The sequence below is a fragment of the Tenrec ecaudatus genome, chromosome 1 (genome assembly GCF_050624435.1).
Source record: "Tenrec ecaudatus isolate mTenEca1 chromosome 1, mTenEca1.hap1, whole genome shotgun sequence".
Taxonomy (NCBI): domain Eukaryota; kingdom Metazoa; phylum Chordata; class Mammalia; order Afrosoricida; family Tenrecidae; genus Tenrec; species Tenrec ecaudatus.
In genome coordinates this window covers 218,617,244-218,636,653 of record NC_134530.1, presented here as the reverse complement: position 1 = coordinate 218,636,653, position 19,410 = coordinate 218,617,244, and the positions used below count along the sequence as shown (strand labels likewise).

The 19,410-nt window shown below is 53.7% G+C and overlaps 1 protein-coding gene across 1 annotated transcript in view; it reads left to right on the top strand.

Moving 5' to 3' along the window:
* The window catches only part of CACNA1S (calcium voltage-gated channel subunit alpha1 S), an 83,113-nt gene that overhangs the window by 15,505 nt on the left and 48,198 nt on the right, over positions 1–19,410 (top strand). Inside the window, exons 3-10 of the mRNA XM_075540527.1 lie at positions 4,025–4,164; positions 5,826–5,968; positions 6,151–6,303; positions 7,996–8,201; positions 10,288–10,391; positions 12,317–12,462; positions 12,833–12,914; positions 14,547–14,707. Coding sequence (XP_075396642.1) covers positions 4,025–4,164; positions 5,826–5,968; positions 6,151–6,303; positions 7,996–8,201; positions 10,288–10,391; positions 12,317–12,462; positions 12,833–12,914; positions 14,547–14,707 — 1,135 coding nt within the window. The remainder of the gene's footprint in view (positions 1–4,024; positions 4,165–5,825; positions 5,969–6,150; positions 6,304–7,995; positions 8,202–10,287; positions 10,392–12,316; positions 12,463–12,832; positions 12,915–14,546; positions 14,708–19,410) is intronic.

The following is a 19,410-nucleotide window of genomic DNA, read 5'->3' as shown; positions in this document are numbered from 1 at the left end:
GTTCGAGTATAACAGAAGCAAGCATGGCCACGCTCTCTCTCTGTAAATAGTTACAGTCTCAGGATCCCTCAGAGGCAGCCCCCTGCCCTGTAAGGTCGCTGTGAGTCGGCATGGATGCATGGCGGGAGTTGAGGCTTTCTTTGTCCTGTGCTGTCTCTGGGATCCTTGGTAGGTTTGAGTCTGCTGTTGTAGAATTAACGTACTTCACACTCCCTGCCAGTGAGGGGAGGCCGACTCGCAGCGACCCTGTAAGACAGGATAGAGCTGCCCTGGTGGTTTTCTGAGACTGGCTCTTTACGGGAGCAGAGAGCCTCGCCTTTCTCCCAAGGAGCGGCTGCTGAGTTTGAACTGCTGGCCTGTGGTTCCATTTCACGGTTTCCCTTGCTTTTGCTGGCACTCCATGTCACTGACCATGCTGTTCTTTGCTAGTGACTGGTCTTCCCTGAAGATGTGTCTGAAGTACATGAACCCAATTCGTCTTGCCTGCAAGGAACATTCGGGATCTTGTTCATTCTTCCGGCAGTGTGATTTTCTTTGCCAATGTCACAATTCGAATGCCTCCATTCCCCTTCGGTCCTCCTTTACCAAATACTGTACTGACGGTAAAATATCACCTCTCTCCTGTCATCTCAGCCAGGACTACACGCTAGGCAGATGTTAGGCAGCAGAACCGCCTAGACTTGGGAATGGAGGGGCTGAGGGGAATGCAGAGGGAGGTATCTCAGGAAGCCTGGGGTTCTGACTTGGGTGACTCGGTGGCATTCACGGAGGCAGCAGGTGGGAGTGAATGGCTTTCCAGGGGCAGAGGAGCCCAGTGCCGGCCATGTGGAGTGTGAGCCCTGGGAGCCACTGGCAGGAGAGCGTACCTGGCAGTCCTTTGGAAATGATAGGACACAACCTTTCCAGAGGCTGTGGGGGCAGAGGGCTGGCCTCCCTAAAGGGCCCAGATGTCCGATGAGAACAGCTGGGACTTTCTGAGCATTTGGATTGTGCCAGGCAGTGGCAGGCACCTGCCAACCCCAAACCAACCCCACTGCACTGATAGGACACTGGCTCCTAGCAACCCTGTAGGACAGGGTAGCACTGGCCCTGTGGGTGTCCCAGACTAACTCTGGGCGGGAGAAGAAGGCCCGGTCTTTCTCCCTCCAGCACCTACATCATGTCACCGATTCCTCAGGATGGCTCTTCGAGGCAGCTCTCGTGGTCCCAATTTGACAGAGGTGTGTAGAGGTGTAGGAACTTGCCCAAAACAGCAAAGCTGGCAAGAACCAAGGCCTCGTATGCCTGCTGGCTGCGGTCTTGTAAGGAGTGTGAAGGAAACGGACATTTCAGGAAAAGCCTGTGGCCGATCTCAGGGAGACCATCGGCCTGACCCAGCGCACACAGCCCAGTGCTTCTTAAGGGTCTGTGGAGAGAATGGCCCATGTGTCTTCATGAAGGACTGAGCCCAGGCTGATGGACCCTGGCCGGCCCAGTGGGGCACTGATGACACGGTTTGTGCACCGTGGAAACAGACATGCTCCTCCCTCTCCTCCTCTGTCTGGACAAGGCTCTCATGCGTGCATACAGGGCTCCTAGGGGGATGCTTTAGAATTCCAGGGAGCCCAGAATCGGGCTCAGGAAGGTATAGTGGGTGAGCTAATGGGCTATGGAACCTGAGTGACCCCATCCGAGGACTCCCCGAAGCCCTTGACCAGACAACAAGACGGACAGTAGCAGGTGCAGGCAGATCTCTGGTGTCACCACAGGCTGCCCGGCTTATAAGCACTGCAACTATTTTGGGCCCTGTGTACCCTCCCCACCCCATCTCTGCCTGTCTGTCCCCACTGGGGTTGCAGCAACCTGAGCCTCAATGCGGAGTTGACTCCATTCTTGTCTCTTCTACACCTCCCAAGAAGCCTGCCCTGCCGAGAAATGGGAACTGCCGGATCCCAAGGAAGAGGCCCCAGTGTTGCCACCCCCTTCCCCACTCCCCCACGGACTCCTCTCTGCAATCCCCAGGGCCTGGGTGGTTCACGGCTAGTAGCAGACTGCAAGGTCCCTGTCGACACAGCCTTTACCAGAATGGCGTGGGTTTGCATTTGAGTCATGAGTTGTCATTTCTGGGATAAAAAAGAGCGCTCTGGGATTACACGCTGGTTAGTGGAATGAGCAGTAATGTAAGGGAAGCCCTGTCTGGCCCATCTGGGCCTCAGTTTCCCCCTGTATATGGCAGGGGAAATGATACATGCAGGAAAATTCTCTAGGAAGTGTGGAGGCTTCTAGGGTCACATACCCAGGAATGAGCTATCTGGATACCTGTGTACCATGCCTCTCACACCCACCCACCAAGTACAAATAAATCCTTTTCCCCACCCTTCATGGGGTGGCTGCTTTCTGGTCCAGCTATGTCCAGAGGAGAGGAGTTGGGTCTCAGTAAGATGAGGTGTCTCCACAGTGTGCTGATTGTGTGGGGTCGGGGTTGGGGAGGCAGATGAAGGGCGGTGCTCCCCTGTGCACACTGGTGGCTGGATGGTAGTGGAGGCTGGATTGTGGGCATGGGGGCTCTTGTCCCAGAGCTACAGAGGGCAATGCCGTAGCCCAGGCCCCGGCAGAGGGCTGCTCTGCACTCCCAGCAGAGGGTGGGGTGGAGGGGTCTGTGTGGGGAGACCTGGGGGAGAGAGCTCTTGGAAATGGCCAAGCCAGGCTGTGAGTGGCTGCAGGGAGAGCAGGTTCAGCCTGCAGTCCTGATCCAGGGCTCTGTCTGGACCCTGCGGAAGCTGAAGGTAGTGAGTGGAACAGACTACGGGGAAGCCCAGCCTGGCAAGTCAGCAGGGCCTTCCTCAGAGGGGTTTGTGCTGGAATCCCGGCCTCAGACCAAAGCCTCCTTCAGGCTCAGGGCACCCACCTCCACTCAGCCTGTGAGCAGGGCTGGTCTCCTTTGAGGGCTACCTGCAGGCAGCTGGTGGGGCAGGAGCAGTTACAGATAAATCAACCACCCTCAGCACACAGGGGGGCAGGCAAGCAAAGGAGCCCCAAATGAAAACCATCTGGCTGTCACTTGAAGAATTGCAATGGAAATATTGGGGGGCGGGAGGGCTGGCAAATCCCACATCTTATGGAATTTATCTTCTGCTGAAGAAGATAGGCAGTGAAAAAGATAAATTAGAAAATGTGTGGTATTTTAACGAGGAAGCATGCATAGGAGATATAAAAAATCAGGAAAAAGAAACATGAAATGTGGGAGAGAGGCTCAAATCATGGGTCAGTGGCCAGCCACGACCTTGGTGAGGGAAGGACACAGGAGAAAAGACCTATAGGCAGCGAGGGAGGCAGCAGGGTGGGGCCATGTGGTCGGAAGGTGGGTCCTGGTGATGGAAGATTCTGACTCACGTTGTTGCCGACCCCGTGCACAACAGAAGGGCGGCCTGCCCGGTCCTGCACCAGCCGCACAGTTACCCCTCCACGTGAGCCCGTGGTGGCAGCCACCGCGTCCGTCAATCTCCTTGAGGGCCTCCCTCCTTGTCGCTGCCCCCCTGCTTTACCAAGCTGATGGCTGTCTCCAGGGACTGGTCTCTCCGGACACAGGTCCAAAGGGTGTGAGATGAAGTCTCAGCAAGCTCGCCCTCTGGCTGTACGTCTCACAGGCCAGTGCCTTCGACACTCTTCTCCAGCTCCCAGTTCACATCCAGCGATTCTTCTTCGATCTGCTTTGTTCAGCATCCAACGTTCACATGCACGCGAGGCAACTGAAATACTGTGCCTTGAGTCAGGTTCATCTCGGTCCTCAAGGGAACATCCTTGCTTTTCAAGGCTCGAAAGAGGTCTGGTGCCGCAGATTTGCCTACTGCAACTGGTGGGTTTGAACCACCGGCCTGGGGTCAACAGCCCAATACTATACAACAACATCATCAGGGCTGCTTGGGCAGGGGGATAGCAAATGCCAGTGGTCTTAGGCATGACTGTGGGGCCCTGCCAGTCAGGGTGTGGACGCAAGGGTGCTGGCGGTCTTGCCCTGATGAGATGTGTCCCTTTGCTCCCGCAGGAGAAGCTGGAGTATTTCTTCCTCATTGTGTTCTCCATCGAGGCCGCCATGAAGATCATTGCCTATGGCTTCCTATTCCACCAGGACGCCTACCTGCGTAGCGCCTGGAACATATTGGACTTCATCATCGTCTTCCTGGGGTGAGGTTGGGGTGGGGCTGGAGGTCACTGGGGCTCCCTGAGGCCAGCCGTGGCAAAGGCAGGATGAGGCCCTGGCACTGTACTCATGGCTGCGGTGGAGCAGTCTCCACTGGGGCTGGCACCTGCTGGGCTACAGTCAGAGAGCAGCGAGGGAGGTTGAAGCAGTTCTTCTGTACTTTTCCCATCACACCTGGCGCTGGACGAGATGCCAGGGCTGCCCTGGCCCACAGGTGCGGGGTTTCCATAAGCTTCTCAACCTTGATCACGGGTTGATCCAGTAATCAACATTGATTCCATGGACTGGAATTGAGTGCGTGTTATTGGGGTTCACAGATCTGACTGATTAGCTCCCTTTCCCCTCTCAAGGGCCCCCTTGTTATAACAGCAGCGTTGACTGAATGGTTTAAATTTCTCACTTGCCGAGGATGCTTTACAAAGTCTGTGGAAAAATTCCATTATCTCTCCATTCCATTTTTCCATGAATTTGTTTGAAGCCCCCCTGCACACCTGCCATCTCACTGAAACCACACAATTCCCTTCATGTCTCCGTTTTCTGGAGGAAGAAACCCAGGTGCAGAGAAGTTGAGCGAGTCGCTCAAGGTCGCACAGCAATGCCAGTCATCAACCCAACACGCTTTGGCTCAAGCACTGTGCTGTCATTCCACCCCACAAATCATATAGTGAACACCGACTGACTCACTGTCCAGTGCTGGCTGAGACACAACAGGGAAAACAAGCATGCTGTCAGTGAGCCGCTGCCCATAGTGAACTGCCCTGATGCTGGGCACACCAGCCTCAGACTCAAACGCACTGCCCCCGAGTCAGTGCCAACTCAGAGCAACCCTACAACATTGAGTAGAGCTGCCCCTGTGAGTGTCCAAGACGGTACCTCTGTACGGGAGCAGACAGCCTCATGTATCTCCCACAGGGTGGCTGGTGGGTTTGAACTGCTGGCCTTTCCGTTTGTAACATACCATGCCACCAGGGGTCTCTATGTAAATAAATGGAAGTCAGAAACCAATCCACAGATAAGCAAGCGGTCATCTAGCTCAGAAGCAACAAAGCCCACATGGAGGAAGCACACCAGCCTGTGTGATCATGAGGTGTCGAAGGGATCAGGTATCAGGCATCTAAGACCCTGAACAAAATCATACCCAGTGTGAATGGGGGAGACGGGCATGGAGTGGAGACCCAATGCCCATCTGTAGATAATTGGACATCCATCCCCTCACAGAGGAGCCACAGGGAAGCAATGAGCCAGTCAGGGTGCAGTACAGCACCGACGAAACACACAACTTTCCTTTGGCTCATTGGTGCCGACTCCTAGTGACCGTCGGTCCAGCAGAAGGAAGCACTGCCCGGTCCTGACCGATCCTATCCTCACAGCCACTACCGTGTTAGATGCCCGTGCCACCAATGAATCGTGACACTTGACTGGCTCAGATCCTGGATTCTGACTGGTCTCAGAATCCTTTCTGACAAAACTGCAGGCAGTGTCACCAGATCACGAGTCAGTCCTGGAGGGACCCTACTCTCCATCTCTCCCCTAGGCCTTCCACAGGCCTCTGCTGTCCTCGAAAGGACACCCTGCTCGGGGTCCCTGGATACTGGGCAGTGGCTTAGCTGGCCCCGGGCACCTTCTCTCCTCCTCCCCACTCCAGGGTCTTCACAGTGATCCTGGAGCAGGTCAACGTCATCCAGAGCAGCTCGACCCCCCTGGGCAGCAAAGGAGCCGGCTTGGACGTCAAGGCCCTGAGGGCCTTCCGCGTGCTCAGACCCCTCCGGCTGGTGTCGGGGGTGCCCAGTGGGTGGCAGCACCCTCTGCAGACCCCTCCCTCTCTGCCATCCTGTTCTCTCGTCCCCGGCTCTGGGTCCCGACCCCCCCCCCCCACTCCCTTGGTTTCTGAGGATAGAGAGAGAGGGAGGGCCAGGGCTGAGACACCAAGAGGGGAGTGACTGTGCTTTCCCGTGCCCCACCCACTGCAGGTCTACAGGTGGTCCTCAACTCCATCTTCCAGGCCATGCTGCCCCTGTTCCACATCGCCCTGCTCGTCCTCTTCATGCTCATCATCTACGCCATCATCGGGCTGGAGCTCTTCAAGGGGAAGATGCACAAGACCTGCTACTTCATCGGTACCGGTGAGCATCCCCGGGCCAGGGACCGTGGGAGAGGCCTTCTCAAACTCCCCCCCCAAATCCTCACTGCCATTGAGTTGACTTCCGACTCATAGCAGCCCTGGAGGACAGGGCAGAACCGCCCGGGTGGGTTCCTGAGACTTAACTCTAAGCGAAGCCGCCTGGGGCTAGATGATTGCTTCCCAACCCTGCTGACTTTGGGCCTGGGTTTCCCCAGGACAAATAGAACCCACAGCCCTGCCAGGGACCAAGAGAAGCGGCAGAAGTCTGAGCCACAGCTTGTTCGGAAATATACCCTCCAGCCCTCCAAAGGGTGGTATCCTCTGGGCTTTCTGGGCTCCATGTGGATTGAGATGGAGGTTCAGGGGAAACTGGAATTTTGTTTGCGTTTTGCCTTGAGGCCGTAGTTGGAGTTTTATTCTGCCAGGTGGCAGTGGCTTTCTACTCCCGTAAAGAGTCACCGTTTCGGAAAGTCACAGGGGCAGTTCTACCCTGTCCTAGAGGGTCGCCATGAGTCTGCATGGACTGGGTGGCAGTGAGTTGGGTTTTTGAGTTTACTTGCACCGCGGTCTACACTGAGAACTGTACTCAGAGCAGGAAAAGGTTGGCCTATTAGGACACGCCCTCCCCACCCACCCCCACCCACCCCCACAGCCACAGCAACTGCCTCATCAGAGTGGCTGACACAGCAGGGCAGAGACCACCTGGACCCCAGGAGTCTCCACTCCCCTGTCATGTCCACTGAGAACAAGAGGACAATCGAATGAGCCCCACGCTCCACTGAAGAACCCACTCTGATGAAGCCCTCAGGGGCCTCCTTCCTAATCCCCTGGCCCTCGGCTCCTCCTGTCCCAGCAGCCCATGGCGTCAGGGCGGGTCGAGAGAGCTGTCCGTGGCAGGTCGCACGCCGAGTGTGGAAGGCTCCCAGGGGCACTCCTGAGCTTTGCTGAGCACTGGCCAGCGTGCTTGGTGCCCCTGACCCCGTGTGTGTGTGTGTGTGTGTGTGTGTGTGTGTGTGTGTGTGTGTTGGGGGGGGGAGGGGGAGGGTCAGCCCTGCGTGGAAATCGGTCAGGTTCAGAGGACTAGCCTAATCTCTGAACACAAAAGGAGACTGTGAGACATCCGAAGATAAAAGGGGACCCAGGATGTCCTCAAGTCGCTGGGTTTCCGAGACAATGGCAGCAGCATGCAGGGAACAAAGGAGAGCACAGCAGGCCACAGCCTGCTGGGGAGCCCCTCCCGCCCCTCTCCCTGCAGAGACAGACCCTCTCCCTGAAGCTCCATGCTGTCTCCCAGAGCTGTTGGAGTACCCGTGTCTCCGCCCAGGGACAGAGGTAGCTCACAAGTCCCAACAGGAAGACTCCCCAGCTGTGGCCCCACCAGGCAGCGGCCTTCTTTCCCCGAAGTTCTGAGGGCACAGGGGACACCTGCTCCCCACTTCCTCGGTGCACTTCACAGGACAATGGGCCCTAGGAGCAGGGATCTGGGAGCTTACACGTAATTATTGCTCACGCACTGTCCTCCATCTCTCCGCGCATGCTCCATAAGAGGCAGGTTTTAATTGTGCAAGCCCCCAATAAAATTATTTAAAAGAAAAAGAGGCAGGCTTTGCCCTTTCAGCAGAAGGGGTCTGTAGACCTGGGGGTCCATGACTGTGCTGCCCACCTATCTCAGGGCCGTGCCTTCTGCCTGCAGATATCGTGGCCACGGTGGAGAACGAGAAACCCTCGCCCTGCGCCAGGTCTGGCTTGGGGCGCCGGTGCACCATCAACGGCAGCGAGTGCCGGGGTGGCTGGCCGGGGCCCAATCACGGCATCACCCACTTCGACAACTTCGGCTTCTCCATGCTCACGGTGTTCCAGTGCATCACCATGGAGGGCTGGACAGACGTGCTCTACTGGGTGGGTCAGGCCCAGGCTTGCTGGATGGGGCGGGCTCAGCACTCCACCGAGGCCTGCTCTCCTCTCCCTGGGAACCTCTGCATGTGCCTGGGCCCCCACAGACAGGGGTCCCAGAGTCCTCTGGGGCAGTTCTCTTGGCGCTCTCTGTCTGTACAGGACCAAGATGGGGAGGAAGGGAAACTGGAGCTGCCTAGGTTCTGAGCTCAACACCTAGGTTCTGGCTGTGAGTGGTCTTTCCTGGGGCCTGGAATCTCTCTCTGACAGTGCTTCTGGGAAAGATGGCTTCCATGTACGCATACACACATCTGTACATTTGCACGTACACATACACAGACACACTGAACACACAGAGACATACCGAGCATACACTTATACAGACACACGCATACATACATATATATATATACCCTTACACTCACACAGACAAATGCATACGTACACTTACACATACAGACTTACAAAGACACACTTATACTCACACGTATACACATATATATACACATAGATTCACACTCACATATACACACATACACTTACACATATATACTTACACTCACATACACACGTACATATGCACTTACACTGACACATACACACACACTTACACATACACTCACACATACACATAACCTTGCTGGCCCCGTCAGGTAAGTAGTTCAAGCTCCTCAGGAGAAAGTTGAGGCTGTCTGCTCCCATAAAGATTTACAGCCTTGGAATTCATTGAGTGAGAACTGACTTCATGGGAGAGGGTTTGGATTTTAGGTCTGACACATAGATATCCTCAGCCATAAATGTGCCCATCTGTAATGTAAGCCTAAAACCACTGTCCACCTCGTGGGGTCCATGGGAAGGTACACTGAGTCACAGCACATACCAGTTTCCTGGAGCCCGCTCTGGCTCACGCCACCCCTGGGAGCCACCGCCACGCTGTGCGGCACAGGGTTTCAGGCACAGGTTGGTTTAGAAATAAAGATCTAGACCTTCCTTCCAAGGTTCCTCTGATGGCCTCGAACCTTCAAGCTTTTGGAGAGCAGCCAAGTACACTCACCATGAGCCCGTCAGACATGTGAGCGATTTCCTGTGGAGGACGGCGCTTATGTGGTATCTATTAAGATCCAGATTGCCTTTCTATCGCATCCTCTGGCGATGGAAGCCGTTTCCCCCATTTCAGAGGCAGCGGAGAATCGGCCTCTGACCGCTTGGCTGCCGGCCCTGATCGTCTTCACCTGGACGCGGTGGGTGGGGATCGGTGCACTGTCAGAATGAGCGTGGCGACTGCCTGCGAACTCACGTTAGCAGAGCAAATTCTGCCGTCTTTGGAAGGATCACACGCGTGCCCCTCCACCTCTGCGACCAGCCTGTGAGGGAGCGTGTACACGCCACCGTCCACCGAGCCCATGCTGACTCGTAGCTCGTAGCGACCCCCTCGGGGTTGCTGAGACTATAACTTTACAGGAGCAGAAAGCCCTGTCTTTTCCCCACTAGTGGCTTTGAACTACTGACCATGCAGATCACAGCCCAACTCTTAACCACTACACCACCATGGCCATAGCAAACTAAACCCAGGCCAGCTCACAGGGACCCCGTAGGACAGATAGGACTGCCCCATATGGTTTCCAAGGGTTCCGTTTTTACAAACACACGGCCCCAGCATTCTCCACACACAGGGCTGCTGCAGAGGGCACACAGCTCAGAAATGTCAGGCTACGTGGCTAGGGTCACAGAAGCTGTTCGTGAAGCTGGCTGGAACCTCGGGTCAAGGCTTTTAAGAGTTTCTTCGATTTTGAAACTTCTTGGTGCCAAGCTGAGGTGGTGGCCAACGGGGCATCTAGCCAGGAGGCAGATAGGAAGTACCCCTAGTTGGAGGAAAGACAAGTCAGCCTTGCCTGACCTAGGAGTCTGGTCAGCAGGGTCCCAGAGGAGGACCTGCCGGCTCCAGTTCTCAGACTAGGAAAGCCCCCACCCTGGGTCCAGTTGACTGCCTGCTTGTGCCTGGCGCTCGGGAACAGTCCAGTGGGCAGACACCGGGAGAGGGACCCCAAGTCCCCAAACCAGAAGGCAGGACTCATACCTCTGTCCCGGTCAGGTCAATGATGCCATCGGAAACCAGTGGCCCTGGATCTACTTTCTCAGCCTTATTCTGCTGGGCTCCTTCTTCATCCTCAACCTGGTGCTGGGCATCCTGAGCGGGTAAGGCAGTCCCAGGCTGCTGGGAGGCGGATGGGAAAGGCAGTAGGAGGAAGGAAGCATGGGGAGAGGGGTGTAATGGAGGGAAGGGGGAGTGGGGCAGATGGAGGGCAAGGCAAAGAGGCTAGAAAGGCAGGGAGGTATGGGTTAGAACTTCAGCTCCGCCCTGCAGCCATTCAGCCCCGACCTCTTCTTGGTTAGCAAGGAAGCAACAGAAGGCACAGGCAAGGACCCCCAGCCCAGCAACACCCCATCACTCCTTTGAGGAATTTCTCCTCCTCTTCAAGCTCTCTCCTTTTCTTTCTCCCTCTCCTCACTCCCCTCTCTCTTCCTCGATGTTTCTGAGTGAAATCCCCTGCCCCAGACCCTGCGTCCTGCCAATGGTGTGCATAAGAGTGTATTTGGCATAAGACCTCTGGTCAAGCCCAGGTCACTCAAGCTAGGCTGCCCAAATTGAACCCCCTCCACTTCGGCTCACTGGACTGATGGCCAGGGAAGTCACCCTCTGTGCCTAAGGGAGCCTCCTTTAGTAAATGGGAATCATTTCAGGACCTGTTTCATAGAGGCGTGGGCATGACTGAAAGAGTTAATCACATTCAATACTGAAGACAGTCTAAGTATTAATCATTATTGTTGACAAAGGTTGTTCTCCGGGGGACAGGCCTGCTGTGGTCCCCCCATCCCTATGGCAGTGAAAGCTAATATGTGACCTTAAGGTCCTTCCCCCTGGCCACGACCCTGCCCCCAACCCCCTTCAGACACTCTGCGTATAGGATCCAGGGGGCCCCAGGACTTGAGTAGAAAGTTCTGCCTTTATTTTTCACTGACCTCTAACTGAAAAGCCGTTTATGGCTTTCATTAGTCATACAACCCTGCGTGGTCTCAGCAGGGCCTGGGGCTTGTCACGTTAGAGTGGCAGCAAATTTCATTGGACCCGCCTGACTGCTTTGAAAGTTATGGTGTTCTGAGACCCGCAACCAGACCTTGTCAGTTAATGACTCGCTAAGGAGCACATGGGCTATTATCTGGCCTTTAAAAAAGGTCTCCGTGAGTTTTCATAGACGTGGCTCCTCTTCTAATACCTCGATCGTACTGAGTGCATGTAAAACCATTCTTCTGAGAAGGGACCCATTGGACCACCTTCCCCGGACACCAAGGATCCGGAGCACAGAATGGCCGGGAGCTTCTGCTTGGGGCCCACCCTGCAAGGGGACAGGCTCTAGGCAGAGCTGGGGTAGCTGCTGACAGTGGCACAGATCCAGACAACAGCTCCCTCCTGGCTTGGGGCTCACCTCCTCAGCACTGCATGCTGGCGGAGGGCTGCCCTCTGCTGGTCCGGAGACCTGCGTGGACCCACAGGGAGGGAAATCCACCGACGCTTCCCTCTTCCCTCCAGTGGTCTTTTCTGGACTCAGGAGCATGTCTTCCGGTTCTTGAGCCCACCAGGGGCTATCCAGGAGACCCACGGGTCCCCTATGTGTGTGTCAGAGTAGGACTAGACTCCACAGGGTTTCCAGTGGTTTTAGGGGAGCAGGTGATCAGACCTTGCTTTGAGGGGCTTCTGGTTGAACTCAAAGCAAAACTCAATGTCTAGGGTAAAGGGTCCGGGACATCTGAAGATCCATGGCCCATTCAGGTGGGGCCGTGGTCAATCCTGTCTTACCTCTAATGTCCAAGGGTGAACCCACACAAGGTAGGTGACATGAGATAGGATGAGAAGGAAGGAAGGAGAAAGGGGTCTGGGAGACACATGATGTCCTGGATGTATGTGAGGATGGGTACAAGGAGAACGAGAGAGGCACCCAAGTCCCAGGAGACTCCCTGGGGCCAGAAGAAGGGGGACACCAGTACCATGGTGTGTGTGCTATCCTCCCCAACCCCCTTCCTACCTTCCGTTCTCCTCCCCGACCTGCTTCCTTCTATCGCAGGGAATTCACCAAGGAGCGGGAGAAGGCCAAGTCCAGGGGAACCTTTCAGAAACTCCGGGAGAAGCAGCAGCTGGAGGAGGACCTTCGGGGCTACATGAGCTGGATCACACAGGGCGAGGTCATGGATGTGGAGGACTTGAGAGAAGGTTTGGGTTTAAAGAGTCAAGGTCAGCCTCTCTTCCCAGCAGCTGAACTGCACCCTGCAGTCGGCTCCCAGAGAGACCCACTAGCTCATCTCGCCCTCCAGCCAGCCTGCAGGGGCCATTGAGCAGGTCCAATGCTGCCATGGTGTAGAAGAGAAAACAAAGGCCCCCAGGGGTTAGGTGACTTGACCAAAGCCTCATCCCTCAAAATGGGGATCATCCAGGCATCTTGACCCTGAGCCCAGGGTCCTTCCCACAGAGGGTGCAGCCGCCAGAACCACTCTCCCTGCACAGGAGGCTCTTGGCTCAGGGGGCTCCGGGCCCACTGTCAGTGTGCCTAGGCGTTGGCCAACTTCCTCTCTCCTGTCCCCAGGGAAGCTGTCTCTGGACGAAGGCGGCTCTGACACGGAGAGTCTGTATGAAATTGCCGGCCTGAACAGAATCATCCAGTTTGTGTGAGTATCCGCTCACCCCCGAGGGTGCTCCCCACCCAGGCTGCCTGGGACAGCAGAGAGGACCAGCTCCCTGTCCCCTCAGTGGCTCTAGACTCGCTTTCCTGATCCCTTGGAAAGGTGGCTTTTCTGAGAAAACATGGCCAGTTCCTACTCTGAGGTGACCATATCCTCAGGGCACGTGTGTGAGTACATACCACATGCATGCACGCATGCACACACACATCCATGTTGGGACAGGATCGAATGCAAGGGAGGGAGTGTGTTCTGGGAAGCTCCAAGGGAGGGTGGTGGGGTGGGGAGATCTGAGCCTGGCAGGTCAGCAGTTCTTAAATGTCAGGAGACAGAGACACTGAGAGAGCTCATCTTTGTCTACAAAGGCAGGTTTGTGTGGCTGCTTGGCGGTTTCCTCTTACATATTCATGCCTCGTTGTGATTTTAAAGAATCAAATCATAAATAAATTAAAGAGAAGGTGCTCAGTCCCCACTGCCCTACAGAAAGGTAACCATGGAAACGGTTAGCTTTCCGTCCTACTAAATCTATTTCTGCAAGTCTCTGTCTCCGTGCCTGGCTCACACACTCATGTATACACTAGATTTTATTTTGTTTTATTTTATATAATGGGGTTCTTGCAGGTTAAATCCTGTCACTGCAGAACCAAGAAGAGTGCCCCCAGAATAAAATAAAATAGGATGTGCTAACCAAATACATGTTTGTGTAATAAACAGACATGATGGACATGTTGTTTTGTGCTTTTATGTCTCACTTAAAAATATCTATTGCAGACAACGTTTCATATATATGAGGGGGCTTCAGAAAGTTCACGGAACAAAAGGAAACAATCATGAAAATTTTTCATGAGCTTTGTGAAGCCCCCTCATATGTATCTCATTTCCATTGGATATGACTCATTCTAGAGTATAAACATGCCACCATTAAAGGAATTTTTTTTATTTTTGGTAATAGACACGGTGTATTGGCATCCTTATATATACTGTAGATATTTGTGTCCAAGCTAAGTTTTTCAGCACATTTTTAATGCAGTTTTTATGGTAAAATTAGGTGCCTCGCCGGTATTCAGGTCGGCTTATATTCAAATATATACGGTAGGCAAGTATGGGTAATTCTGTCAGAGGGAGATTTCTACCAATGGAATTGTGGAGTCAACAGGCATGTGCGTTTTAAACTGTGGTGCAGCGCTGAGAAACCACTCTTCCAAAAGGAACCCTGGTGGTGTCACGGGCCAGTAGTTCAAACCCACCAGTCTGCTCCCGTAAAGACTGATAGTCTCAGAAACCCTGTGTGGGGTCACTGTGAGTCAGAACCAGCTGAATGGCAGCAAGTGACTACTGGGAAAGGGCCCTTCCCTCCCCAATCCCAGAATGCAGGACCACCGTGTAGTTTGAATGAAAACACTGACTGATGGAACGTACCATCTCTGCCAGGTGCTGTGCTCAGCACTCGGCCTGCACCGTCCTGGTTAGCTCTCTCTGAGGCTGCCGGGACTTTGAGGAGCTTTATGAGGGAGAGGCCAGATTGTAAGTCTGTCTGGCGGAGGGAGAGTGCTGCTCAGGCCTGGTCCTGGGCTGGCCTCCTCTGGCTCCTTAAGCTCCCCTCCGCCCTCCTCCCTGCAGCCGGCACTGGCGCCACTGGAACCGCATCTTCCGCTGGAAGTGCCACGACGTGATCAAGTCCAGGGTCTTCTATTGGCTGGTGATCCTGGTGGTTGCCCTCAACACCCTGTCCATCGCCTCGGAGTACCACAACCAGCCCCTCTGGCTGACCTACCTGCAAGGTGAGATGGGAATGCAAGGAAGAGAAAGAGGGGGGACAGAGGAGCTCGCTGCCAAAGACAGCCAGTGGCACCGCAGACTGCAGAAGAGGTCAATTAGATCTTGACATCATTTCCTGCAAATGACAGACTATTGGCGCTAGATCCTCTAGTCCAACCTGTTCGTTTCCATGACAACAATGGGGCCCTATGAGACAAGGCGACACCGTCAACTGTCCTCCTTGGGGTGTTGTTCTCAATTGCTGCCAAGTTGACCCTCCCAACTCATGACACCCTCATGCACAATGCTATCAGGACCATGGTGGTCCACAGAGTTGTCATGAGTTGCCTTTTCAGAAGTGGATGGCCAGGCCTTTCTTCCTCATGCCCCATAGTCTGGAAGCTCCACTGAGACCTGTTCAGCATCCTAGCACCGTGCAAGCTTTACCCGCCAGATGGGTGGTGGCTGCACATGGGCCTCCTGCCTGGAAGGAGAGCGTTTAGCCGCTGCCCCCTGCTCTGTGACATCACCAGGGCCAGTAACAGCAACACACCAGGATCACCTCTAGCTGTTTTGCTTCCCCATATGTGTGTGGACAGGTCAATCCAATGAAAGATCCCTGCACATACAGTTATTAGTCATTTAGGAATCCAAGCATCCAGGTTCAAATTTCACTACCAAAAATAATATATATATATTTCCCCCCACCAACTATTTAAAGAGTACGTACCATATGAAAAGCTTAGAAAAAGAACTATGGATAAAATGAAGACGAATCTGTCGTTCTTATCTTTAAGAAGCTTTATGTAGAAGACAATAAATAAATAACTATAGGCGGGCAGTAATGCACGGTCAAGGGCTCAGCACTCACTGGAAGGCTGAGAGATCACGCTCACTCAGTGGCCCACCAGAACAAAACCAGGTGACCTGCTCCCATAAAGATCACACCCTAGAAAACCCGAAGGGGACAGTTCTCTGTCATGAAAGGTCGCAACGAGTCAAAATGGGGGCTCTACCGCACCTACGTCAACAAGAGCAGGCACTGTGGAATCAGTATAAAGGAGTGAGAGGGGGAGCTGTTGGGGTCTTACATGGACAAGCACCAGGCAGTCAGCAGGCGGGCATCACAGCAGAAGGCACAGCATGGGCAGATACAGAGGTGGAGAACAGGATGGGGACTTAAAGGAGCCCAGGGACTTTGGGTTGGGATTTCGCATGTGCCTGAGAGAGGGGCAGGAGGTATGTTTGCGCCTGGCAGGGTGGGTCTTGTAGACTTTACTAGAGTGTTGGGATTTTGAACTGGGGACGGTGGGGAGACTCTGAAAGGTTGCCAGAAGTGGGGAGGGCAGGGTCAGGCTGGAGTGTTTGAAAGGTCAATCTTGGTGGAAGATACATCAGTCGGCCTCATCTGTGCTGTAAGCGGTGCCTGGTGCGTGCAGCTCTGGGCTGTGATCAGGTGTTGTTGTGTGGTTACTTGCTGTTCAGTTGATTCCGACTCATGGTGACCCATGTGTTACAGAGCACAGCTGCTCCTTGGGGTTTGTTGGCTGAAATCTCAGTGGAAGCAAATTGCCAGATGTTTTCTTCCAAGGTACCATTCTCCGGATAGGTTGTAACTGCCAATCTTGAGCTTAGCCGTCGAGCACAAATATTTTACCCTGCCTCGGCACCATATGGCAAGGAGCTCTGGTGGTGTAGTGGTTACAACGTAGGGCTGCTAACCACAAAGTCAGCAGGTCAAAGCCACCAGCCGCTCCACAGGAGAAAGATGAGACCTGGTGCTCCCGGAAATAGTTACAGCTTCAGAAAACCACAGGCACAGTTCTATCCTGTGCTGTGGGGTCATTTGAGTCAGCTCAAGGACAGTGTGTTTGCAGTTGTTCATGGGTTAAGAGGAAAAGAGAGCCAGGTACAAAAATGTATAGACCCAACCGAGTGCCACCTCTGCCCACAGGTAGCAATGCTGCATGAACGAAAACAACAGGGTTCCAGAGAAACAGTGGGAAGAGCCTGGTTGCCTTCAACAAGAGGCACCCCAACGCTAGAGCGGCGAGCTCATGAGCTGACTTCTAGGGATGTTTTAGACCTAGACCTGGGGGACAGGCAGGGAAGGCTGGGCCCTCAGAGCCAGTGCAGGTTCAGGAGGTAGGGCCAGGGTTGTGACTGAAGTGGGAGTTGTGACTGTCGCCTGACCTACAGCCAGGGCGCTGGAAGGCTGTCTCCCCGTGAGAGGGAGCTCAAGTTCCTCCTGCCCATTGAGCAGAGGGAGGAACTTGAAAGCCTGTCCTCGCTGGCATCTCTAAGGAAGGAAAATTGTCCCTAAGTGTACAATCCAAACCCCAGTCTATGCCCTTGTATGGGTCTGGGGTCCCATATGGAATGCCCTCAGGGTGCGGGAATCCCAAGTCAAGATGGTGGCATGCAAGCGTGTCTCAGAGAAGTGAAGACGCGGAGTGCCCAGCAGAAAGAAACATGAATTACTCTTTCAGGGAGCTCCTCACCCCAAGGCATAGAGATCCCCTGAGGGACATTCATTTCCTGAAGATAAGCTCCCAGGACAGGAAAAATGGCAAACCGCACCAGGGAGAGAGCCCACCGGAGCAAGAGTCATCCGCCACAGCCGACAGGAGCGGGCACTCCCCAGGATCCCAGCATCGTAGAGCAGCACACAAGAGTCTAGGTTCCCACTGATGAAAGGGAGAAAGGGAGGGAAATAAGTAGACAAGAAGACCGCCTTTGTCTATGGGGAGGAGACAGGCAGCAACGCTGAAGGTTGAGTGTCTCTCTGGCTCATTCCTTCATTGCAGTTGGCCGTGCTGGAGGACTCCTGCCATGTGACCTTGTCCATAACCAAATGTGAACAAGCTGTAGACATTGTCCCCCAAGAGGAGGCAAAGATGAATTTGAGTTTTGGCTGATTCAGACAAATGTGCGATAACGCCACTTACGGGAAACGAGGAAGATGGGCAGTGGCCAAGATTTTGGAGGAGATGGGAGAAGTTGGACAGTTTCATGAACTTGATCTTGGGCAAGTATAGTTGGAGTTGCCTTTGAGAACTTCAAATGGAGATGTCAAAGACGCAGATGGCAAATAGGCGTGGAGTTCAGAGGAAAGCTCTGAGATGGAGACTTAGAATCTGGGAGTCTAGAGCAGATGGAATTTTGACCCCATTGAACCCAACACATTATGCTTAACATAAGTGGGTCACATGAAATATTTGGGTCATACCTTTACTAAAAAGTCATTCATGATCAAACTGGAACTCAAATGTGTGTTTTTAGTACAGGCACATCCCAAATATTGCACGGGACAGTTATGTTAAGGAATAGCATGTTGGTTTCGATGGGATTCAAGTTTGACTCGGCATCCTTGATTTGACTGGCAACCCTATTCATAGTTTAAGGCCTTCTTGAATAGAAATTTAGCTTAAGTATTGTTCTGGGACTACAGCCATTCCTCATTATCAATATGGTTAGATCCTAAAGACCAAGTCACTTTTTGGAAATAAGTGGTATGGGAAAATGGAAAATGATCGCATCGTTAGGAGCTGGCAAATCACACCAGCATGTAACTGCCTAGTCGCTGAGAATCACACAGCCTACACAGGTTGACACATCATCTGAACTCTCGTAGCCTCAGCCTCACATCTCTGCCTATGCCACTGCCAGACAGACGCCATTAGTGTGCCAAATAATCAGAGTCGATTCTTTGCTATTAGTGTAGATGTCAATGTTGGGTAATGAGAGAGTCAATAAGTGAGAAATAGGTGAACTCTGAAAATATTGTGGCTGCTTCCTCATCTTGACCTTCCGGAGTGTGAAACACACCCAGAAGCCAGCTCTGTGAGCCTACGCACTGACAATATCACACAATGATTAGGAGGGAGCTTTGGGGTTACAAACGCAGTTCTAACCAAGAGGTTAGAGGTTTAATGCGCCCAGAGGCACTTAAGAAGAAACGCCTGGTGATCTCCAGCTACCAAAACCAGCCATGAAGCCCCGTGGACCCTGACACACACTGGGGGAGCCAGGAGCCGGAATCGACCCCGCAGACACGGGTGCTTGGGTTTGGGAACGTAGGTTGGAATGCTGATCCTGTCACGTGCTTACCTGTGTGTGTCGGACAAATTCTTTAACCTCTGTGAGCTTCAGTTTCTTCCCGTGTTTACACAGGGCGGGTTTCATTAAAACGGGGGGGGGGGAGGAGGATTTGAGAATCATTGTAATGGAGATGGCAACTGAAGCCATGATCTTAAATTTCCCAGGGATAGTGTGTGCAAGAACCAGCCCTAATGGTGCAGCAATTAAGTGCTTAGCTGGTAAGCAGAAGGTTGCAAGTTCCAGGCCCCCCCCCCCCCCCCGTGGCTCCACGGGAGAAAGCCATGGCAGTTTCAGCCTAGGAAACTGTAGGGGCAGGTCTCCTCTTTCCTCGAGTGTGGCTGTTAGAATGGACTGTACAGCGGTGAATTTACTGTTGTTTGTTTAAGGGTCTACAGTGAGGAGAGAAAGGGGCTGCAGCTCAAGTGCGGCACTCAGCAATCAGATTACGTGTGTGCAGAGGGCGCGTAGGGAAAGCAGGAGGTGGGGGGAATCCCGAAGAATGTGTGTTTGAGAGAACTGGAAGATGGTCAGCAGTGTCTGGTGTGGCTGGCAGGTGGGGAAAATGAGGATTCCACTGGCCGGTGCATTGGAGAACTTGTAGGTGGAAGGAGCCTGTGTTAGGCAG